This window comes from Notothenia rossii (genome assembly GCF_949606895.1).
Source record: "Notothenia rossii genome assembly, chromosome: 4".
Classification (NCBI taxonomy): Eukaryota; Metazoa; Chordata; class Actinopteri; order Perciformes; family Nototheniidae; genus Notothenia; species Notothenia rossii.
This window is the reverse complement of record NC_136902.1, coordinates 50,580,029-50,605,163: the sequence shown is the minus strand read 5'-3', so window position 1 is coordinate 50,605,163 and position 25,135 is coordinate 50,580,029. Positions and strand designations below refer to the sequence as shown.

The 25,135-nt window shown below is 43.6% G+C and overlaps 1 protein-coding gene and 1 long non-coding RNA gene across 6 annotated transcripts in view; both read right to left on the bottom strand.

Annotated features, from left to right (window-relative positions):
* The window catches only part of LOC307036476 (uncharacterized protein), a 57,063-nt gene extending 32,138 nt beyond the window's left edge, over window positions 1–24,925 (bottom strand). For 2 of the 5 annotated variants that reach the window (XM_079676829.1, XM_079676828.1), the window contains exon 1: window positions 24,805–24,874. In XM_079676829.1, the coding sequence (XP_079532955.1) occupies window positions 24,805–24,854 (50 nt within the window). In that variant the 5' untranslated portion in view covers window positions 24,855–24,874. Of the gene's footprint in view, window positions 1–375; window positions 6,234–19,988; window positions 21,325–24,804 lie in introns of those variants that run through there. The other 3 variants (XM_079676827.1, XM_079676831.1, XM_079676830.1) reach the window with 3 other exon arrangements.
* Window positions 9,714–10,784, bottom strand: LOC307036478. The gene is made up of 3 exons (XR_013807369.1): window positions 10,651–10,784; window positions 10,124–10,419; window positions 9,714–9,846 (listed from the first exon to the last, which is right to left on the bottom strand). It is a non-coding gene; the product is annotated as an uncharacterized lncRNA (long non-coding RNA).
* Window positions 24,926–25,135: the final 210 nt, after the last annotated feature.

Below are 25,135 nucleotides of genomic sequence, written 5' to 3'. Positions count from 1 at the left end.
TAAAATATCACCCCCCCCCTCTAAGCTTATGGGATATCTGCTATCCGATTTGCAAAGACCATAAGCACAACGCTTCACCATTTTCGCAATGAATTTGAACGCTATCCTTGTCGGACTTCCACAGGGAGCCGCGCACGTGATCGAATATGATTGGACAACGGGCATTTAGGGGCGTGGCTTTGCGAAAGGTCAATTGTCATTGGTAGATAGGAACTACAATTTTGGGGCTGACTAGACCAACCATGATGCTATGCTACCATGCTATGATTCTGCTGTAGAGGAAGGTAAACAGTAGTTTGGTCCAGTCCGGGCTAGGGGCGGACATCAGATTAATCATAAACATAGTAGTTGTTCTGAAATACAACTTCAACTTACCAGAAATGAAGTGTGCCGAGCAGATGTACACATATTGCACGGTGTCCTTGGGTTTCCATGGCTTTTGAGTGATGGCATCGACGCGAGCGCAAGCTCTCGCCCACTGGGCCCTCCGTCCTGGCTGTTTTTCGTGACTGGGGAACTTGAAGAAAGAAAACTTGGATTTTCCATCACTATCTGTCATCGAATGATGATTTCTACAAGTCCCAGCACTGTACCACTTCACCACCTTCAAAGTATTGTATCTAAAAAGTAAGTAACACGGCTAAACCCTCGGCCTGCTTGAACCTCGCGTAAAATGGCGCATACCGGAAGTACGGTGTCGCCCTCGGCCCAATACCCGTATGTGTGTGTGAAAGAATACATCCATGGTCTGTAGTTCGTTTATAGCATAACGTTAGCATTTTGCTTCTGTTCATTAGATTTATGATTCGAAAATTATAAAAGTAGGGTAGATATGTGGAGATTATCCGGCTGAACAAAACGTGCATCTATCAAGCAGGTTCATTTTCCACAGATCTTATTTCGAGCTATTTTCCAAAATCCTATGGAGAAATCCCATTGACTCTGAGACGAGGGAACCAATAGTTGTAAAATGCTAACTCACTTCCGGGTTGTAGGACTCACCACTGCCCTATATCTCCGGTCAAGTAAAGCTAATATGTGTTTAGCTAGCTCATGCTTTAAAAAGATGTAACTACAACTGATTTACTTGCAATAAACATTACAATATTGTAGACATGCGGTGCAGCACATTACCTGCTTGGCGAAGTCAGACAGAGAGGAGGTTGTCATGGTCATCGGATAGTAATCGGTAGCATGGTGTTCACTTACTAATGTAACGTAGAGTAATTCCACAACCACATAAATGGATTAACATCGATTTAGCTGGGGCAACAAAAATAATTAAATGCACTGTTGGAGGAGCTCGGGATCTAAGATTTGAAATGCCAAAATTACACTGTAGCTAGCATCTGATAACAAAAACCCTTGACCCTTGAACCTTAGTGGTGTTTATTTTTCACGGAGTTCAGTTGCTAAGCGATCACACAACGTCACGTCCGGTATTTCCACAACAACACAAATGGATTAACATCGTAGCCTTTGTTTCTGCTAAACGAGGTGTCGACCAGCTAGGGCCACAAGAAAATCGGCGAAATCGAGTGTGACGATTAGAAATTAAATTAAAAACATCTAATTTTGACAATAGAAACGACCAATAAGCGCTGTAGACCATTTGCTTGGCACTTCCGGGTATTTCTCCATGTTAACAATACTGTGTAACTGTCACGCTTGAAGGGGATTAACATCGATGTAATACATGAATTTAGCCTTTGTTTCTGCTGAAAGAGGTGTGGACCAGCTAGGGCCACAAGAACATCGGCGAAATCGAGTGTGAGGATTAAAAAATAAATTAAAAACATCTAATTTTGACAATAAAAACCAACCAATAGGCGCGGTAGAGCCTTTGCTTGGCACTTCCGGGTATTTCTCCACTGGTTAACATGGGTTAACAATACCGTGTAACTGTCACGTTTTGAAGGGACAAAACCGTGACATATTCACGTCTCCCAGCATGGTAAATTGTCACATGTTCACGTCTTGCCGTGATACCGGGTTGGATTTATCTGGGGGATGGGGAGCCAGTGGAGCTTGATGAGGACGGGTGTAATGTGTTTACGGATTCGGGTGTGGATGAGTGGATGGGTGGCAGAGTTCTGGATGTATTGAAGTTGTTGAGGATTTTTGCAGGTGATCCATAGTGGAGGCTGTCGCAATAGTCCAGACGGGAGGTGATGAAGGCGTGGATAAGGGTTTCTGCAGCAGTTGGGGAGAGGGATGGACGTAGACGGGCAATATTTTTTGAGGTGGAAGAAGGCTGTCTTTTAGATATATTTGTTGTAGGAGAGGGTTTGGTCAAATATGATGCCTCGGTTCCGGATGTGAGGGGATCTTTGAACTGGGAAGCCGTCTATGTTGAGGGTTAAGTTATGGATAGGTGTGGTGAGCTTTTTTGGTCAAATGATTATTATCTCAGATTTATCACAGTTGAGTTTCAGGAAATGCCAAGAAGTCAGTTAAGTCGCTTCAGCTAATTCAAAATGCTGCAGCTCGTGTACTAACCAGAGTTAGGAAAAGGGACCTCATTACTCCTGTTCTGGCTGGCTCCCTATAGAACACAGGATAGAATTGAAAATCCTTCTTCTCGCCTACAAAGCCCTTAATGGGCAGGCGCCATCTTACCTTAAAGAACTCATTATACCCTACAGTCCTACTAGGGCATTGCGTTCCAAGAATGCAGGGTTGTTGGTTGTTCCTAGAGTCTCTAAAAGTACAATGGGAGCCAGAGCCTTTTCTTATCAAGCTCCACATTTGTGGAATCTGCTTCCAGTTTGTGTTCGGGCGGCAGACAGCCTCTCAGTTTTTAAGAGTCCGCTTAAGACCTTCCTTTTTGATAAAGCTTATAATTAGGGCTGATTAGATTCAGCCCTAGTTTTGCTGCTATAGGCTTAGTTTGTCTGGGGACATCTTACTTCTTCCTTCTCTCTGTCTATACCTCTGTACTCTCATGTTCCGAATAATCCAGCTTTCCCAAATTTATTTTTGGTGTCTATATACGCCGGGATCCTGAGTCGTGGCTGACCCTGTTGCTGTGGTTCTGGATCATAAGTCCTGGATGGATATCCTCGTGGATTCATCTTCCTATTATACACACATGCATTTCCAAACATTTGGACTACCTATGTTGCAAATGTATTATCTTTTCAATTTACACACGGCAACTATTGCACGTCTGTCCGTCCTGGGAGAGGGATCCCTCCCCTGTTGCTCTCCCTGAGGTTTCTCCCATGTTCCCCTTTTAAACTGTGGGGGTTTTCTCCGGAAGTTTTTCCTTGTACGATGTGAGGGTCTAAGGAAAGAGGGTATTCTGTACAAACTGTGAAGTCCACTGAGACAAATATAACATTTGTGATATTGGGCTATATAAATAAACATTGATTGATATAAGACGCACTATTATTAGTTACTCTTCCTGGAAAAAAAAACAATATCAATCTGAATTAAACTCTTTAGAAAGTGATATTAAAGCGCTGGGAAAAATACATTGTCAGTCACAAACGCAATACATTTTTGATCAGTTGGCTGCAAAAAAGGCAGAATATAACTATCACTACACGGGAGGTGGATTATGCGATTGCCAGGTTAAAACAGCGTTATAATGAGCTGGATAAGGCTGGGAAATTGTTGGCATGGCAGATAAGAAGGGAGGAAGCTGCTCGATGTATCCCTCGGTGTATCCCTGCCATTAGGCAGCTTATATTTTTGGACAGTCTCAGTATCCCTATATTATTGGAAGCAACAAAGGAGGATCTTGACAGAAATATAACCAAACAGGAGGTATTAGATGCTATAGCACGCTTATCTTCAGGGAAAGCCCCAGGACCTGATGGTTTTTCAATAGATTTTTTCAAAACATTTTCTAATAAACGAATAGACCCTTTTTTTTTGACATGTTTAATCACTCCATTAATAGCAACCGACTACCCGAAACCCTTGAGCAAGCCCTTATTATAGTTTTGCCAAAACCAGGGAAGGATCCTATTATGTGCGTTTTATAGGCCAATTTCCCTTTTATCATCCGAATACAACACTTTAACTAAAATATTAGCCACTCGACTGGAGAGATTGACCCCCTCACTTATTGATGCAGATCAGACCGGAATCATTCAAAATCGCTCATTGATAGATAATGTGAGAAGATTCCTTAAAGGTCCCATGTCATGGCCATTTCTACTGATCATAATTCCATTGTTGAGGTCTACTAAAATAGATTAATATTGTGTAATTTTCCAAACTCACATTGGTTTCTCATACAGCATCTCTGTATAGCATGTGTATTCACTCTCTGTCCTAAACGGCTCGTTGGAGCTCTTGCCCCCCCCTCCCTGTGAGCCCAGTGTGCTCCGATTGGTCAGCTCGGCCACTCTGTTCTGATTAGTCAACCACCACAGAGGCTCCGCCCATGTCTAACAGTGCTTTTTTTGACTCGCTCTGAGCGGAACATCGCCACAGCGTCATTATGCCTACCGAAGTGGAAAACGTCTGTTGCAAATAAATTAGAAAGGTAGCCTGACAGTTACAACATCATGTAGCCAGCTACAGTGATTCAAACACAGTATGGTGAAAAAAGAGAGAACTATTCGAAGCTGAAAAAAACCAGCATAATATACCATCTGACAAATGACTGTGCTATAATGCTTCAATTAACTGGCTATTCTTTATAATATACTCAGCTCAATAGGAGACATACAGATGTAGCGATTCATTTCAGACAGTTTGAAACGCGAGGGCCGTGATTGGTACGTGATCTGCCCTCGCTCAAGGGAAAACCTCGAACTTGACTTGAGACCGCCCCCGTGATAGATAAATGTAATTATAATAGGGATGTAACGATATACCGAATATCGCGGTATCGCGGTAAATAAACTTCCTAATACCGTCGTGAGACCGACAAAATCTACCGCGATTTTTAAAAAATAATAATTTTTTAAAAAAATATTTTTTTTTTAAACACTTTTTTTTTTTTAAACCTTTATTTAACCAGGTGGTCCCATTGAGATCATCGATCTCTTTATCAAGAGAGACCTGTCCAACATGGCAGCAAGTAGGTTACAACATGAAAATAAAACAACAGATAACACAAAGGGACATCGTATTTACAGGGCTAAATTTACACACCTAGAGACATTGACAAGTACCAACCATATATTTATATCTTGCCATGTCAATAAGCCTGGCGTTAGACTTTTTCGCTGTCCGTCATTTTGACAGACAGGATCGTAAAATATCCGTCATAATCCCTTATTACCCGTCGGGTCTGAACAGTTCACGATAGAGCATGCTCGTGAACTGTCAACGGGGGGGGGCGGTGTTATGCCGTGTGTGCATGCACCTCGCGGGACGCGCACAGCGTGAAGCAAAACCTCCCAGACATGTATTGATCTGTACGGCAAATTACGGTTTGGGAACTATATCATTTCCTTTTGGAGGGCATGCATAACACGGCATAACACCAGAGCCTTGCTGTGGGGAAACGTTGGCGCTGTTCCGAGTTTGTTCTAATCTGTCAAAATGACAGACTGCTTTCAGATTTTTCCGTCATTGTTAAATAAAATATTCGGTTAACGCGACCACTGGTGTCCCAGCAACATCAGTACCAAGCGAGAGAGTTGTTTCCAGAGCAGGGGATATTGTAAATGCCCAAACACCCCAGCTTATAAATACCTGGAAATGTGGACATTCTCATATTCCTAAAAACCTGTCTGATGATGCTGAGTGAGTGACTAGTGAGTTTGAGTTGAGTTACTTGAAAAACTAAAGTGAAACTTGATTTATTTTATTGCAGGGTCTGATTATTAAATGTCCTTGTTTATTTGTGAGATGCAGTGGCAAAAAGAAAATGCTTACTTTGTTTGGTAGTACCAGTAGGTACAAAAACACTGGTTTTCTTGTTCCAGTCTGTTACTGTCACTTTGTTTTTGACACTTTAAAATACTGCTATCCTACAAAAAGGCTGTAAAAATCAGATTTATTATGTAATAAAGAAACATTTTCCGAGTAAAAAAATGTTTTATTGAAAAAAAAAAAATTATGAATTTTTTTTCTTCCCTTTATTATTCAATATCGCGATAAATACCGTACCGTGGACTTGTTATCGCGATATTATCGTACCGTGAGTTTTTGGTATCGTTACATCCCTAAATTATAATGAAGCCAGCTGCAATGGATCATTGATCCACCAGGGGGTGCAGTGAGGTTCCACACTGGAGCTCATGTGAAATAAAATCAGATACAGTACGCTGGATGTACAGCGGAACTTTGTTAAGATCCATATGTCACGGATATCATACTCTGTGCTAAATAAGAGACATGAAATCATTTACAAAACATCACCATGTTGTTATTTAACAAAATAATTTTGTTATTCGAAAAAAACGAACGGGAGGAAATGCAGCCCGGCTCTCGATTTTTAATCCTAATTTAATCATCATCTTCACCACGATCATTTATGTTTATGTTCGCCAAATTGACATGAAATCACTGACACATATGAATATACTGTATTCAACTTCATTAAAACGTTATTAACGTGCCAAAACTCAGTAATTCACCAAAAATATGTATATTGTAATGGAGCTTCGTCGGTCGATAACAGCTGTTCACCAGCGGTCCAGTCTGTGCCACAGTGACTCCGGACGCACAGTTAATATTAACGAACGCACCCGTAGGTAATGTAGCTGCTGAAGCTAGACCATCATCTCGGAGCAGCAGAGCCTTATTATACATCCATGAGCAGAGCCGACAGGCAGGAAGACTCGAGCACACAGCTGGTACTTCATTATAATATATAAAAAAAGAACACCATGCATGTCATGATGGCACATAACAGCTCACGGCCGCAGATTACTCTGGGTCCCAGACCCCCCCATACCCCAAAAATATTTTTATTGCAGATCTACATGAATCACACAAACGACTTATTTTGGATTCAAAACGGCGAATTTCGCCGAAAGGTGATAAGTTTGCATCACTGAACATAGACAGAGCACAACTGAAACATAACATCTGAGATGTAACAACATAATACACTTTTTGGGGATGCTTGGGATGTGAATGAGGGACACGGCTTAGAACGCACGTGTCACCTGGCAGGACAGGAGAGTGTGTGCACCAGTCTGCCTTCATCTATGAATGCATGTCCGTGACACTCACTGCTGCCCACAGCTGTTTTATAGAAGGAAATTCCTTCACTTCATGAAAGTGTTTTAACCACACACACCTCTACACACACATGACGGGTGTTATTTTCCCCATAAGGAACAAGTCGCTGCAAATTATCCCGCTTATTACACGGCCACATTCTCAACAAAGTAACGACATGACTCCCAATATTAATTTAAATGTTTTTATGGATTTAGAAAATGTTTTTATTGATTTAAAAAATAGTTGTATTGATTTAAAAAATAGTTGTATGTATTGATTTAAATTGACATGCATCCGCTAAGAAAAATAGTCCGTTGTTACCGTTTTTTAAACAGTCTGAATGAAACGGCAGCTCTCAGCTGTGTATTTACACAACTAATGGCCCATCAACCACAGCTCTCTCCCCCCCTCCCCCCTTGATCTTTCTTCTCCAGCAGCTAAATTAACGGTAGGTTACTCTGAGTGACAAGCTTACAATTAGACAAAACACTGTCATTGCAAGTGACCCTCAGTTAGTTGACTTTTATGTTCAACTGCTAAATTCGTTACTGATAAAAAAGGGCTTCTACTGTACCTAATTACCTTAACACTAGAACCGCCAGAGGTTTTTGTATAGGCCTACCTAAACCCGTCAAATCCCGCTATTAGAATGCAATTTTTAACAACATAGGGTGCTACATAACACACTTTCAGGAAAAGTCACGGACTGGGAGAATTTAATATTTTATTGAAAAAAAGTTACATTGCACACACACAACACACATCACATAAATTGACCCGATTGGCGGTTCTAGTGTTAAATAAACTCACTAATTAATGAAACCAGTTCAATACGCATTATTCTTATTCTTATCATTCTTTATGAGCGCAGAAATAGTCTTAAAATCAGATCTGTTTTTTAAATGAAATCTAACGGCAGGCAGTTAGCTCTGATCACCTATGATAAATGCGCCGCACCTAATCGCTGGCCATTCAGCCACAGACACTGTTCGAAATGGGGCGGAGCTATGGGGAGCTTGGCTCCCCCAAAGAGGGAGAGAGCTCCCCTGACGGCTGACTTTGAGATAAATAGGGGGAGCCCAAAACAATCGTGCATATTTGTGTCACACAGATTAGAAATGTTGAGTTTCTGTAAATAACAGTTCTTGAAATAAATAATAGTTATTGTTCATTACAGTTTCTGAATATTTGTTTTATATTTGTGAATATGTCTGGGTGTTGCCATCTGTACGTGGCGGCGCTGCATTCTTATTTACGTTGCTATGGTTATGGTGGTGATGCCGGCGCGGTATTTAAAATGTTCATATTGATATTTTTTTAACTCTGGCTTTGTAATAAAAAATATGGCAAAACGAAAACATCCAAGCGTCACAGCTTTTGGATTCACAAGCAAAGAAGTGAAGGAGTCTAAAAATGACAACGTGAACGGAAAACTACTTTTAGTTGGCCGGCTGTAAGCGGCGTTAGGGTCGAGCTTGACAGCTCCACACCGAGGGAGAGGCCTACCGGTGCGGAGCCTGAAGAGGCTTCAACAACGGCCACATCCGCCGGCATAGTGACACCGTCTGTATTAGTAGTGTTTTTATAGCAATTGATCGCATCCGCGCTGCTGCGCCAGTCAACAGAGCGTGCGTGTGACATATTTAGTAGCAGGATGTGCTCTGAAAAATAGGGCTCCCCGAAAGCAAATGGGTAATTCGAAAACTAACAGAGCTCCCTCTATACAAATCAAACTGTAGACGGTGTGAAAGCACCTATTGTTTTAAATAATGGTCAGAATGTGACCTGTGAGCCTTCTGAATTACCATGGGACAGCACATTCTAATCTAAAATGTTCAATCAATAAAGTAACATCTTATCTTATCTTAATAATATCTTCATATTAATAATAATAATAATAAATCATACAGTATGTGTCCGAAAGGGAGCAGGAGGAAGCAAACACAAAAATATACTGCATATTAAAGCAAACGATTGTAAAGGTTAAAGTATGAGCATAACAAATAAAGAAGTGTAATGTAAACATTTACATTATGATTATTTAATATATAAAGACTATATATTATTGAATTACAAGATTAGATATACTTTAGTTGATCTAAAATATGGATGTGTTCAAATGCTCTTCAAAACAACTGAAAGTCCATGAAACTTGTCTTTCTGTATTTGTGAATGAAGCGCCATCTCCTGGTTAAAACCTGAAATTGAAAATCTGGCAACGCCCTCTTAGAAAATAGTGGGAGGGCTTAACATTCCTCTATACTGGTCTTTGGCAGGTCGTAGGCAGGAAGCTGTAAACTGGAGTCCGAAATTCAGTGTTACATCTGTACAGATTCGATTCTAGACCTTTGAGGCGTAGAACGGAAGAAGCGTACGTTATTTTTACCTGTAATAAACAACTACTGTGTTTGATGAAAAATCAAATCATGGTTTGCTATATATGAATGATATGTTATAGGAGCAAATAATTCAGGGAATAAAGGCTACTAAGTATTTCCATCAAACTTTATTTTTAGAAATGTACAAAATGAACATGTGTAAATATACATATATACACGGTATATCATCCATTTCTCCCATTATAGGCGTTTTCGGCATCTTGCCTATCGCAGCTTTGTAAGCTGGTGCTGGGGCTTCTTAGGACGAGGCATCAGAGTGGTCATCCCGTCATGTGTTGTCCGCCGGATACGCCAGGAGTTTCCTGATCTGGTTGGACGAAATCAAATGCAAATCACAAAATATTAGAGAAACTTAGTTGTTTTAGGTTCGTTAGCTTGCCAGCTAGATTAATATGCTAACCTATGTTTGCTAGTTCAGTGTAATATGCCAACCTTCTATGAACAACATGTCTAGCTCTTTGTAGCCTTAGGGTGGCCATTTCCATAACACCAAAAAGGAGGACACTTTGGGATTATCTTTTAGTTTTTATCCTGGCTTCACAGAATCCTTCACACTCAAAACACAATGAGAATAGTGTACTAACCACAAATTGAATGTCTATTTTCGATACTTTTGCCCTTTCCTGGCTACCTCCAAGAGTTTTTTGTTTGAAAGGAGTCTCTGGTACATGTCTGTGCACTCAAATGTGAAGTTGACACAAATTTGAAGCTCTGCCTTGACACTGTCGACATCCAGACGATTTCTCTCATTTCTCCATGCTGAGGTCATCATTGAGAAGACACGTTCTGTATGGGCATTGCTACATGGGATGGAGAAGATGTTTCCTGTACCGGGTGTACTGGGTTCGCAGAGAATCCCACTTGTTCCTCAGCTCTTTCTCTGAAGCATACACATAAACAATGTAAGCATTGTGGCTAGTTAGCATGTCCAATTCACATCTATATGCAGTGCCAAACTGCACAGCTAGCAACAGCTAGCAACAAGATAACAACAAAACACAAGGTTGAAATAACAAATTACATTTCACGTTAACGTCACTGTACGCTGGCAAACAATAACAAGCCAACAGTATCTGCTAAAGAGCTCAATTGATGAAAAAGATAATCTTACCCGAGAAACCAAGTTGCGTTTCAATCTCTCGCCAGAGTCCGGTTTTCACTACTCGGTTCGAGTACCTTTTCTCTGTGATGTCGTACAGAGCTGGCCTCTCCTGGATCAAGGTGATGAGCAGGTCTTCGTTTCCGTCATTCCAGATCGCCATGATGAGATGAAAATGAATAGCAGTCTGTGTGTGCCTTCTTATATCGTTTGTTTACGTCCCTCACTTCCGTTTCGCTTCTCATGCACTGATTTGCTAGCTGAATAGCCAATCAGAGTGATTGCTTGGTCCGACTGCCTGACCCGATGCATGGCCGATTGTTGTTGAAAAATGTTGAATCGGCTATGCATCGGGTCAAGCAGTCAAAATAAGGCGTGTCACTGCCGACGGTGCGGGACACACCAAATTGAGTTTGGGCGACAGGACACGCTTCGTCTTCCGACTAACGAAAACGGCCGAAATCGGCCTGGTGTGTCAGGACCTTAACGGACATACGGAGCTGTTTTTTCCACAACAAGCTGGAGGAGAGCTCTCCTCTCAGACTGAGAGGCTCAGGTGAGCTAAAGGACTCTCTGAGTGTTTAGATAGTTAACTTTAGTCTAAGTTATCTCAGTGGGTGACAAACGGTTTGGTCACAAATTATTCAAAAGATTATTTCCGCAGCACACGTTCATATGATCATTATACAAAAAATAAGAGAATAAAGGAAAAACAGTTATGAAATACTATATGGCAGTAAAACAAGAATACAGTTTGAAAGGGGAGTGATTTGTAAAATATCCATAAAGAAAAAGAACATCTGCTTACAGTTGTGTTTCATCTGGGTGTTAAGAGATGTATCCATAGATCTCTTAATGTTGCTCTCAAAGTGCACCAGATTGATGCTTTTAACTTCAATATTTAAAAAAAATCTTCCCGGGGGAGCATCTCCCCGGACCCCTCTCGTAAAAAATAGCACTTTACCCCTGCCTATATGCTATGAGCTGATTATCGAGCCTTCATTGTAACAGTCGCGGGTGTACTGTGTGTTTGCGTGTGGTGAATGCTTTTGTGCATGCTCTATAGTGCCCGTAATAGCGTTCACTGGAGTCCAGCACCTCAGCACCCCCACTCAAAATACCTTCCTGTGCCTCTGGACACAGCAGTGTTTCCCCTACCATTGTCTTGGCGGGGCGCTGCGCCCTGCCAACGGAGCCCCGCGCCCTGCCTGAAATTCAAGCTGTTTTTATTTTGTTTTTTCTTTAAAAAAAATATATATATAGCACCAAATTTCAACTGAAGTCATCTATCTACGGTCACTTTTCCCATTGAACATGTGCTCTTTTATTAAATAAACTAAACGCCATGTTATTTATCCAATGTGTTCATGTTTCAGTGTACACTGCTTTGCGTATTCACATTCTCCCTCCGCTCTGTTTCTGAAGGGCGGGGCTCACACACACACACACACACACACACACACACACACACACGAATGCACACACTCGCGCTCACAATCAGAGACAAGAGCGGAGGAAAGGAGGAGAACAACAAAGTGTAAAAAAGTCAAACAAATCTGCTTTATTGGCACGAGCTCTGCTGTCTGCCCGTTTGTGTCCCCCCCAAGTTTCAAATTCGTTTATTATTATTTTTTAACCGCAAGCCGTTATCGTCACGGGAGAAGGACACACACAGCCTGCCCAGGTGGACGCGCGCGAACGCGACAACGAACGTAGCGTGCGCATTCTAAAAATAGCTCACAGATGGAGCAGGTAACCCGGTTTTGAACTACAGTATTGAGATGTGAGTTGGTTTATTCAGTAAATTAGCTCAGGATAATTGGATGTTCTGTCTACACCTGTTGATGTGAGGCTAATGCAGGACTTGCTAGCTTGATGCTACCGGCATTTAGCGGCAGTGACTCAACAAATTGCCACTTAAAATGTATCGTCAGCAATGTATGACAAGTAGACTGCTTGTTTAATGTTACACTAACACCAATAGCTCAATATGATCATAACACGATTGCTTTCATATCAGAGATCAGATGAGGTGGAGCTGCCTCCAGCAATAGAGGATGAGGCAGAGAGAAGCAGCAGCAGCACAGGGTTGCAGCAGGTATGTTATATGCTGTAGTCAGGTGATTTAAATGTATCAATGAAAGGAAGAAGTGTAGACAACATGATAAGAAGGGAATACAGTTTAAATTAAAGTAATACAGTATAGTGTAACACTGTACTGTATTACTTTTTAATGTCCAAATACATTTGTTACTGTACGATATCGATAACAATAATTCACAGCTCCTCTCTGCTCCAGAGGATAACAAAAATGTGGGCGCCCCGACATTTGTTTTCGAGCAGCACCCTGCCAAGGCTAACCTAGGGGAAACACTGCACAGACATTGAAAACCGGACTGTCCAACCTAAAACCGGACGGATGCCTTCTTGTTTAGCTCGGTAGCATACACGCTAGGAACGGTAGCTCGGTAGCATACACGCACGCCCGCCTTAACCTGCCATCAGGCCCTGGCCCAGGTTTTGTAGGCCCCTTATTTAAACAACAAATCAAAGTCATTTATAGCCTCTGCAGGCTCTGTGATCACACACACACACACACACACACACACACACACACACACACACACACACACACACACACACACACACACACACACACACACACACACACACACACACACACACACACACACACACACACACACACACACACACACACACACACACACACACACACACACACACACACACACACACACACACACACACACACACACACACACACACACACACACACACACACACACACACACACACCTAATTCAGCACCATGAACAGCAACTTATGGCCTCAATGCCAGGTATCAGTAGATGAGAATGATCATTATCTCCGGTGGATTAACACAAACCTAGTTATGTAAAATGAAGCACAACACATTTAAACCTGCAGGCTACTGGGAATAGTGCAGCATTGCCTTACCTCTTTAGAAGTGCTTCCGTCTGGTTTTCTTTGAAGAAAAAGCCTTTATGATGTTCTTAAAATCCATCTCACGAAGAATGTCATACTCAATTGACATCAGTGTGAGGTTACTGACTGTCTTGCTGCATGCTTGAGCGCAGTCTGTTTTTCACCAAGGCCAGTTTTGAGAATGAACACCCTCCGCTCGCGTTGGTCACTGGTAAAGTTAGGAAGAGCCATAGAGCTATGTCTGTGTTGGGAAACACTGTATGGAGTTTTCTCCTTCTTAACATTTTCTGTAACTCCACTGCAGACGAGCTGCTCAACTTCTCATTTTGTACCAACTCCCTGAAGTGTACAGCTTCCTCCACAATTTTGTGTAGTATTTTTGTTGCAGTCTCCGCGCTGCTGAGCGCAGGTCTTGGGGGGAAAATGAAATAGAGCGAAATCTGTTTAAAAACCCGAACTTTTCACACACGTCATTATATGACTGGTATCTTCGGTCCAGCTCTGACACTAGCCGGTCAATCCCACGGATAAAGACTGATGTACGGACGCGACTGCGGCCTGACAGCTCGCACTCAGGCTCAGATGAATCAACAGCCTGGCTCTTTCTTTTTCTCTTTCGTTGAGTGTCTGCTCTGTACTCATCGGACACGGTGGGGGACATGTTCTTTGCTGCTGTCTCAAAGTTGTCCAACTGATCCCGTAGGCCTGCTACATATTCACGTAATGACCTAACTAGAATAGATCCACAGCATTGCAGAGGTCCAATTCCACTGCCTGTAGTGCAGCGCTCACGCCCTGTAAACGTTGGAGAATGGCATTCCACATGTTGCACATTAGTGCAATTTCCAGTTTATTCATATTTTTATGCAGTAACCTGGCCTCCTCTCTCAGATTATGGTGCTCATCATCCACAACGTTGAGCAGGCTGGATACAGGCGTAATTCAGACACAGGGCTTTGGTTGCAACAGCACGCGCTGACCATCTTGTATCGGAAAGCGTTTTTAAAGTTTCAATTCTGTGATTTTCATTAGGCTGCAAACCTGCCTTGATCCTCTGCCACCGTGAAGTGCTCTTTGATGCAAAGTTAAACAACGCTTGCACAAAACTGAAAAACTGTTCAGTCTCTCCACAACAGTTAACGCTGTTAATCCCCACCAGATTTAAGGTGTGTGCTGCGCAGGGAACCCACTCTGCCAGTGGGTTAACCTGTTAAGCCCGAGAGACCCCGGTAACGGGGGCCTCCTGCAACATCTTGCAGGAAACAGTGTCTGAGGGCATGTTCATTTAATAAACTATGAATGTTTTATATCCATATAACGGAAAGAAACTTTTTCCCAAAAAAACCCACAATGCTAACGCTGAGTCTCTGAATTATCAACGAGCGAAAAATGCTAACAGATGACTGCACCGAAATTTACTCACAAAACCTTATCATTTATCTTTGCTGCACATTTCACATCGTGAGGTGACACAGAATCGAGGGGTACCCTCATTAACACTCAATTATCTGATTTCTCTGAGATAATAACAAGAACACACATCAAAACATATGGAGCTAGTTAGCTAAAAACGGCAAAATGGCTCACCTGTGTGGTAGTTTGGTCAAAAGTGGTCTTCAATGGCATTAAAACGATAAAAACGATCCTGAAGTTAATCCATAGGTTAATACAATGTGTCTGTGTCACTTTGAATGATTTCTGATAATCCATGAGCACTAAATCTGCTTTTCGGTTTTGAGATGTCAGACCAAGAGACATCTTCACTCTGGAGCAAAACTGCGTGCGCGAAGCCCCCACCTTTTTGTTTTACCGTGTGTGTGTGAAGAGATTCCCCTTCGATTTTATTGGCTCTAACGGTCAAAAAAATATGTCAATCACTAAAATCGACCAATGGGTTCCAGAGAAACGGTAAAACCCCCATTTCCACCCAAACGCCTCAGAGGTGGAGTTTTTTTGCTAAACCCCTCTAAAAAGGTCAAATATCACTTGTTTTGCATCAATCTTGATACAGGGTACTTATTATATGTTGCACTTTGGATTCCTAAAGCTTGTAGTCTACCTTACCATCATCCAAGGGTAGTTTTCACTGTAAGTAAAAACTATAATTTGCAGTTTTTTACGATGTTCAATCTGAATTTTCTTTAAAATATAAAACATCTATATTGATTCTGACTTTTCTACATCCAACTCACAGGTTTATCATTACTTTGAGAAAAAAAGATTATTAATTTAACCCTTTTAGAAGGGAAGATATGGTCATTTGTTCTGGGAAGGTCATTTTCGAGCCTGAGACCTGAAAAACAGGCTCAGGGCTTAACAGGTTAATCTGTTTGATGCGGGCCTGAACGCCTTTGTATGTGCCTGACATGTTGCTAGCATTGTCATAACACTTTCCTCTACAGTTATTTATGTCAATGCCCATGTCTCCTAAAACACCAATTACTGAATTGAACAGTGCTTCTCCGGTGTGGCTGAAAATGGAGAGGAATTTGACAAAAAGCTCCTCTATACAGCCCTCTGGTGATACGTACCGCAGGATGAATGTAAGCTGGTCCACATGTGTGATATCTGGCGTGGAGTCCACACTGACAGAGAAATACTTAGCAAGTTTTACTCTGCTGATGACTTCATCCACAATCTCTGTCCCATCAGCTGTGTGAATTCCTCACACACATTTAGTGAGAGGTAAGATAGATTTCCTCTGCCGGCATTTCCGTATTTCTGAATATGGGTTTTTAAAAAAGGATCAAAGTGACTGATCAGCTCAATGCTACCCAAATAGTTGCCATTGTTGGTGTCCCCAAACCTGTGGCTGTCACCCCTAAAAGCAACTCTGCCATATAGTTGACTACCAGCTTCTATGAGTATTGGCGTAGCCCTCTAAGGCTATCGCTAGGGATGTCCCGATCACCTTCTTTTGCTCCCGATCCGATTCCGATCATTTGATTTTGACAATTTGCCGATTCCGATTTTTCCCGATCCGATCTTTATGCAAAGTATTAAGAGAGAAAAAAGAAAAAAAGCATTCAAGTTGTCCCTTAAGGTTATTTTTGTATTTAGATTGGATATTCTATCCAACATGGATATAGCTTCTTTTTTTCACAGCAGCATTGGATCAGTTCAGTTGTGCAGCATTGGATCAAAAAAAAAAAAAAAAGATCCCGATCCCCAATTTTTTTCTCCCGATTCCGATCTTTTGAAAATCACGTGATCGGCTCCGATCCCCGATCACGTGATCAGGACATCTCTAGCTATCGCTATTGGGTAATCCCCCTGCGCAACCGCGCAGCACTGAAAAACGTACTTGTAGTCCACGCCCACCCGCAAGGTGGGCCCCACCCTCGGGCTCCCTTCCGGTATAAATAGGAAGGAGGCCCGACAATCTGCTCCCACACAAAACAACTTTTCTTCAGCTTTTTGTGGAGCCAGTGGGGCCCAGCACTTAGAGGGCTACGCCAGTACTCATAGAAGCTGGAGTTACAGTAGGTAACTTCAGTTCTATTTCGTATATGGCTTCGCCCTCTAAGGCTATCGCTATTGGGTTAAGGGCGAAGCATGATGTAGTCTGCGCCATGCTGGGTCCACCCGGTACTAGAAGCACAGACACACCTGCTCAGATAATAACCCATGCCTATTGCGCCATGCGTAATGGCGCATCACCGTCCCTGGAATATAGCATAACATGATTATTTTCCATGAGGGGATGAAGGCTGGGAACAATACATACCTGCCGCTGTGAGGAAGTAGAGGCAAAGGTCATACTTTGCCCAGTGACAAAAAGAGGGGCAACAGCAGCTCTCTGCGTGTAGACAGGAAGGAGAGCGCACAGCTGGATCCCTGACGTCACTCACTCTGACAAGACACTCCGTACAAAATGTGTCAGAGGAAAAAAAGGAAACATCCCTCTCATAAGAGGGAAAAAGGGCCGCTTTCCGCGTGCAGAGAGGCAGGAGAGAGGCGCACAGCTGGATCCCTGACGTCACTCACTCTGACAAGACACTCCGTACAGGGTGTGTCAGAGAGGAATGGGAGACATCCCTCAAATAAAATTGAATAAATTAACAGGGGGAAGACCAAGATGCAGCAGTGCAAATGTCTTCCACTGACATTCCTCCGTGACAGCCGTTGTGCAGACAGAGGCTGCCCGATCGAGCGCTCTCTATAATGCACAAACAGGCGCTGAGAACGGCGCAAGGCAGCCGTGCGCGCCACATAGCAGGACAGCGCGCGCATCAGGGCCATCTGTAAAAGCTAATTTACAGATGGCCCTGAGCCCAATAGAGATTGCCCTGAAAAATGCGTGCGGACGAAATGACGCACGAAGGGTTTGGGGGGCCTCCCCCTAGAACATTTAGATTTTTGCAGGTCTTAGATGCTGTCTGGTGCATTATCTAGACTGAATTATAAGATGAACCACCACAATATTATATTGTACAATTTCAATTTTATTTTTCATTTCACTTGTTTGTTTGTTCTTGTTTGTGTTTGCTCGCTTGCATGCCCTGCATAGCTATAAGAAATACTTAAGTTGTTGGTCAAGACACTTTCCATCTGATGAGGGCAAATGCCTTCCCAGATGTAAAAAAGTAGAAAACATTACATTCAGTTATAACTGCCAAAACAAACATTATTTACACTATTATGGCCCCTGTTAAAAACGTTTGTAATGTTATCGACTGTAAGATGGTCGAAGGAATGCCTCCTCATCCGGAAGCTGACCGAGCAGACCAGAGCAGCCGAGCGCATCCGCGAAGCACACAAAATGGCGACGTCAGAGTTCCCGTTAGCCGGCAAATCTAAATCTCTTCGGTCAAAATGTCCGGTCAAAATAATTTCACTCACCCTTTTCGCTGATAGAGCCAAAAGTAATACTACTTTGGCTGACAACAGTTTGAGGGGAACCTGGTCTAAAGGTTCAAATGGGGCTTTGCTTAGTGCACGTAACATCAAAGCCAAATCCCACTGAGGCGCCAGTGCGCGCGACACAGGTCTGAGTCTCCGTACTCCTCGCATAACACGGCTGCTGCGCTCTGCGAGCCCCTCTGATCAATTCGCCAGGTATATATACATTGCTCTGATGGAGAGCAACGTGTGTGCGCGCCCAGAACAGCAGCCGCCTGGCTGCGTTCAGAAGCTGCGTAGATCGTACTCCTCCCTGGCGATTGAGGTAGGCTGCTTACATAGCTCTGGCCTGTTGTCTGTGCAATTCAACACATGTTGGATCGTACAGCAACGGGGCGACTCCCCTGTTCTTTTCCGAGATATAGAAAATAGCGGGAGTAAAAACCGCGCAAAACACTGTTCCTGGGATGACAGGAGTGTTTCTTGTATCCCATGGAACTGCTGGGGGGAGAGGCTTCTCTGTGATGTGCCGTAATGGTCGTCATGGTGATGAGCCACGCCATCGCCGCCGCTGCCCGTGAGGCAAAAGGGCTGCGAGGGAATCTCCACGCGCTGCATTTCACTCCGTCTCTCATCATGAGGCGCGTACACGCCCAGGGGATGTGTGGTGTGTGCATGCTGTCCACACGAGGCGTTATAACGGTGCTTGTGGGTTATTATGACCGTGTATAGGAGGCATATCTGGGACAGAGGAATGCCGCGAGCTCTGCAGTTTATAAACCAATAGGTTAAAAACAGCAGGCCTCTGCAGCGAATGAACCACCTCTGGAGTGTCCCCCTGTTGGAAAAGACCCAGGGGGATCATCATATGACCAGTTGACACCAACGCCAAGCAGCTGCGTCACGGAGTGGGCTGTGCGGGTTGTGACACGCCGGAGGAGAGCTGTCAGTTACTCTCATGCTGGCTGAGTTTAATTCCACTCCCAGATAAACGATTGTCTGAGAGGGAAGAGGACAGCTTTTCCAATTTATTATGAAACCCAGGCTTTGACAGATGCGATACGAGATGTACCGTCTGTAAAACGACTTCTTCCCTTGAGCGAGCCAGCAAATAGCAGGTCGTCCAGAGAAAACCACACTCTCATCCCTCCTCTGTGTAGTGGCTTCAGCCTTTTCTACACAAAAATGCAAGGAGCCAGGGAATATCCGAACGGCAGACGATTGTCTGGTCTGATATTCCCTGAAATGAGAAAATGCAGGAATTTCCTGATGATGGGTACGTGGAAGTATAAATCCTTCAGGTGGAAGTGAACCAGTCGTCCTGGTGAACAAATTACAGCACCGGTTTGATCGTCAGCATGTGGAATACTGACAGACCAAGGATGTCTCATTCCCCCAGTCTTTTTCGGGATTAGAAAAATAACGGGAGTAAAAACCCCTGATTTTCCTCCCTTTGAGGAGCCCTGGAAATATCCTCTTTCAACAGGAGTTCCAGCAGCTCTGAATGGAGCACAAGAATGTTCCTCGGATAGGGGGGGGGGGGGAGAGGCGAACAGCAGGGTGTACCCTCTGCTTGATCAGCCTGCTCATCCATCTGTCCATCAGACACACGCGCTGCCACTCTGAGAAACACTCTGAGAGCGGGCACACATGCTCGAGATGTTCTGTGGTCGTCATGGTGACAAGCCACGCCAGGGAGCCTCGACACGCTGCGTTTCACTCCGGCTCTAATCAGGAGGCGTTTACACACTCAGGGGATGAATGGAGGTGTGTGCAGTGCTGTCCACACGAGGCATTATAACGGTGCTCATGGGTTTATTATGACCGTGTGTAGGAGGCGTATCTCGGACAGAGGAATGCCGTGAGCTCTGCAGGTTATTAACCGATAGGTTAAAACCGGCAGGCTTCTGCAGGGAGCCCTGCTGTCTACTTAATCAACAGATTAGTGGCAGCCGGCTTAATTACCGGCTCTGCTTCCTCAGAGGCTCTCGCGGAGCAGACCAGGAGTGGGGAGCCTCACTCCCCTTTGACTCGCCGCCGGGAGACCCTGTCTCTGGGGTGGCTGGGGAGCGGAGACGTGGGACGGAGCCCCTGCAGCTGCCGAAGGGCGAGTCTGACTCTGAGGCGGTTGCTGTGGGCGTCTCTCCGCTTACGGCCTCCTGTGGCCGGCGTGGACGCCACGGCTGCTGCGGGCGTTGGTGCCGCTGTGGGCGCTCAGCAGGCTGGAGCCAGCTGACATGCTGTTCCGCGGCCGTCTTCAAAAACTCCACCATGGCGTGGAACTGGGGTCCGAACAGCCCGTCCGGGCTGATTGAAGCGTCCAGTAGCACTTTTCTGGCCGTCTCCGTAACAGACGCCTGCTGCAGCCAGAGGGGGCGCTGGATCTGTGTCACCCAAGCGGAAATCCTTGCCTGGGAGACAGCAACGGACGCGCACAGAGTGAGGGCCGTGCTGGCCGCCTTGCTGATTTCCTCTGCCTCGTCAGCGGCCAAGGTGGTGGACCGCTCTACCAGTGTCACCACCGAGTTGGGGGAGCAGCGCGATGTTATTCGCCGCCGCCTGAAAGGCACACTGGTGCACCCGGTCGGCCTGGCGGGCGACATACTGGTCTCTGGGGGAGCTCAACGTAGGGCGCCGTCCGGCGATTATGTTGGCCTGTCTTACCCCAAAAAACGCCGTCAGGCTCGGCTCCAGAGAAGGGTTGGCTGGGAAACCAGTATCTGTGAACCCCTCAACCTTGATGACGGGATCAAATGTTGCCACCGGAGCCTTCAGGGTCCTCGGGTTTGCCGCCGCCCCCTCCTTGAACCTCTTGATGGCCGGGAAGCGTGGCCAGATCGGGTCACTCCGGACTCCGTATCTCTGGAATCCATCGATCTGATTGATTAGCGGAGCAAATGATCAAAATAGTATGGAGGGAAGATATTTTCGTTTGAATCAGTGTTGATTTCGTCAACGAAAACTATGACGAAAAATGTTCGTAAGCAACCTTTTTTACATGACTAAGACGAGACGATGACGAGCTAAAAATAGATTCTTGACAACTAAAACTTTGACGAAATGTATATTTAGTTTTCGGGACTAAGGTGTTAATGGTGGACTATCGGACATTGAAAATGCAGGGTATTTCCCACCAATTGTCCGTCTTGTCTGTCAAAATGCATCTTATGTTTATAACTTGCAATATCAAAATCGACCAAGGGGGGCCAGAGATATGGAAAATCCACCCAAATGACCCCAGAAGTGGGTTTTATTTTTGCTAAATCTCTCTAAAAAGGTCAAATGTCACTTGTTTTGCATCAATCTTGATACAGGGTACTTATTATATGTTGTACTTTGGATTCCTAAAGCTTTTAGTCTACTAACCCATCATCCAAGGGTAGTTTTCACTATAAGTAAAAAATAATCTTTGGACGGACACTATCATTTATAGTTTTTTACTATGTTCAATCTGAATTTTCTTTAAAATGAAAAACATCCATATTGATTCTGACCCTTCTACATCCAACTCACAGGTTTATCATTCCTTTGAGAAAAAAGATTATTAATTTAACCGTTTTAGAAGGGAAGATATGGTCATTTGTTCTGGGAATGTCATTTTCGAGCCTGAGACCTGAAAAACAGGCTCAGGGCTTAACAGGTTAAATACATGTAGTGGAGTAGAAGTACACCATGTACCTCTAAACTGTAGTGGAGTAGAAGTACACAGGAGCAAAACATGTAAATACTCCAGTAAAGTACAAGTACCTCAACATTTTACTCAAGTACATTACAATATTTTAACATAATTATATATATTTCATTTATTTCACATTTAAATAAAGCAATTAATTCGGTTAAAAATGTGTTAGTTTTTCCCTTTAAAAAATAACAAAAAGTAAATACAAGAATAACGTTAAAGTACCGGATCGATAAGCAGTATCGATAAGACTAGTAGTACCGTAGACAACCTTAACGATACCCATCCCCAGATATTACACAAGTAAAGTGTTAAGAGAGGGAAATATTGCTTTACGAATTTCAACACTTGATGCTGTCACCTTGATTCCAATGTCAGAAACCTGTATTTGCCTAACTGAATTAGTTTAAAGAGAGAAAATATTTTGACTAAAAGTAGACTAAAAGGTTTTGAGTTTTCATCATCTAAAACTATAGACTAAAACTATGAAGGATAGAAATTACTAAACATGTGACTAAAACTACTAACAATATTTGTCTAAAGACTAAGACTAAATCAAAAACAGCTGCCAAAATTAGCACTGGTTTGGATTAATGGTCTGGGGGAAGCTAGCGAGTGTGTGTGTGTGTGTGTGTGTGTGTGTGTGTGTGTGTGTGTGTGTGTGTGTGTGTGTGTGTGTGTGTGTGTGTGTGTGTGTGTGTGTGTGTGTGTGTGTGTGTGTGTGTGTGTGTGTGTGTGTGCATTTATGTTTGTTTCCCAGGGAAAACACTCACGAGAAACACCGGCTGTTGTTATGCCTGCTGTGACGTTAAATTACTCCGTTCTCCGCTTGTAATTATGCCGTTACAAGCTTCAAAGTTGTATTTATCATCTGAATTTGCCGAAACAAGTTTAATATTCTGAAAGCCAAGACTTTGTTTATTTGAAATCAGATGAAAACAAACTGTAACGGACCCTGCCGTGTAATCTATGATTAATATACGCATTACATTCATAATTTCAGCGGAGCAAGGGGAAGCGGCGCTGTGGAAGAGCAGAGTGGCGAGTGAGAGCTGTCTTCTTCCCTTTACAAGCTTCAAAAATGTATTTATCGTGTGATTTTGGAAATAAAAGTTTCATATTCTGAAAGCCAAGACTTTGTCTATTTAAAATAAAAAATAAAAACCCAAAATAAAAATAAATTGAATTTTTTTTATTTTATTTTGTATTGGCTCATGATAGGCCCCCGATCTCCGTAGGCCCCATGGCAATTTTTTGTATTGGCTCATGATATGCCCCCGATCTCCGTAGGCCCCTGGGCTTCAGCCCAGGTCAGCCCGTGCATTAAGGCGACCCTGCATACACATGTATGCTACCGAGCTAAACAAGAAGGCTACCAAGAGCTAGACGTGCTAGGGAAAACATTGTTACATGTATCTCATAGCAGGAGAATGTCTGCATTCCCACACAAAATACTCATAGACTCTATGAGTATTTCGTGTGTGAATGCAGACATTCTCCTGCTATGAGATACATGTACGGCATCTGCTGACATTGGAGTTGATATATGGCAGGGGTCTGCAACCTTTTTCATATGAAGTGCCATTTTAAAAAAAAATGTATCAGCGTGCCAACGATCGAGAATTATCAACGGGGGGGGGGGGGGGGGGGGGGTTGAGGAGCTTGACGCTCGTCAACTATCAGCCTCGCTGCGGGGAAGCAGTGTGTGGACATGTAAGCGCAACTTACATGATGCCAAATTTAACAAACAAATTTAAATAATTGGTTTGAACGGCATAATAATAAGGGCGATCGTCCGTTCTGTGATTTTCCAGAGCACACATGTTATGCTATTAGGGTCATGCAGAGTGAGATGAGATCGCTGTCCCTTTAAGAGAGAGAGAGAGAGAGAGGGGTGTGGCTTGTGCATGTGTGTTTGTGGATGGTAGAGCAACTGGAAGGGTAACGAGGCAGCGGAAAAACAGAGGCCTGTGATGTATTTTGTGAAACAGAAGAACAGCTAAATAAATGCAACGGCCTCCCAAGAAGAGCTCGCCTCTCTCCAGTAATTTAAGCTAAAGTGGGTTATTGAACCTGAAGCTTGTTGCTTCTGCCCTCCTTGACCACGGTCTGGGAGCCGACAGGAAAGTTCAACACACAGATGGCCAGTCCGCCCCTTTGTAGCATATTATTTCGATGAGAGATCAGCAGATCGCCACTGGGCTTTCAACTAAATACACAGCCACGCAAAAACTGCGGCATTTGTACAGCTCCTTATGGGTACTGCAATTAGTGAAGTGCTTTCCTCCGTGGTGAAACGATAAGCACTGCACCACGGAGGAAAGCGTCAGAAAGTCACCTGGAGATAAAGAGAGCGGGGCTGCGTTACGTGCATGGCTTCCTTCTGCAGGTAACGGGGAGACGCGCTCTGGACGAGACGAGACGCCCTCTCGTTCAGGATCCGAAAATACAATTTAAATATTTTGCACACTTATCCCACTTATTCCTAGTGTGCCACTGGAGACGCGTGCCAGGGGTTGCCGACCCCTGATATATGGAAACACTAGCAACTTACTTAGCCCAGTTAGCACTGTGTCAATGGCATAGCAGCCCCAAAAAGTTTACCAATTTAAACAGTCGTGGTAGAAACCTTGTTTGTTTTAAACATCATAAATACACAAACAACAATGCGTACTTACAGGTTGTGTACCAGAATCTCCCGCTGGTCCAAACAAAGTAGGAACAGCATCGTGATTCAGTGTCCTACGCTGTGCATATCCGGCATGAATCGCTGCAATGTTTGCGAAGCTTTGGTCCGTGAAATGCCGCGCACACAGTACAATACCGGTGTTACAGTATAAGTTGAGTCATGACAACTGGCGACATTCTATTATTTTCGTCATAGGAATCCGGGGCGTGTACATTGAGGACCCATTGTTGACTTACCAGGAAAGAAACATCGTTTGTCGTTTACGTTCATCTTTTGCTATATCTGCCTTCCTAAGATCACTTTGCTGCACATTCAGTACT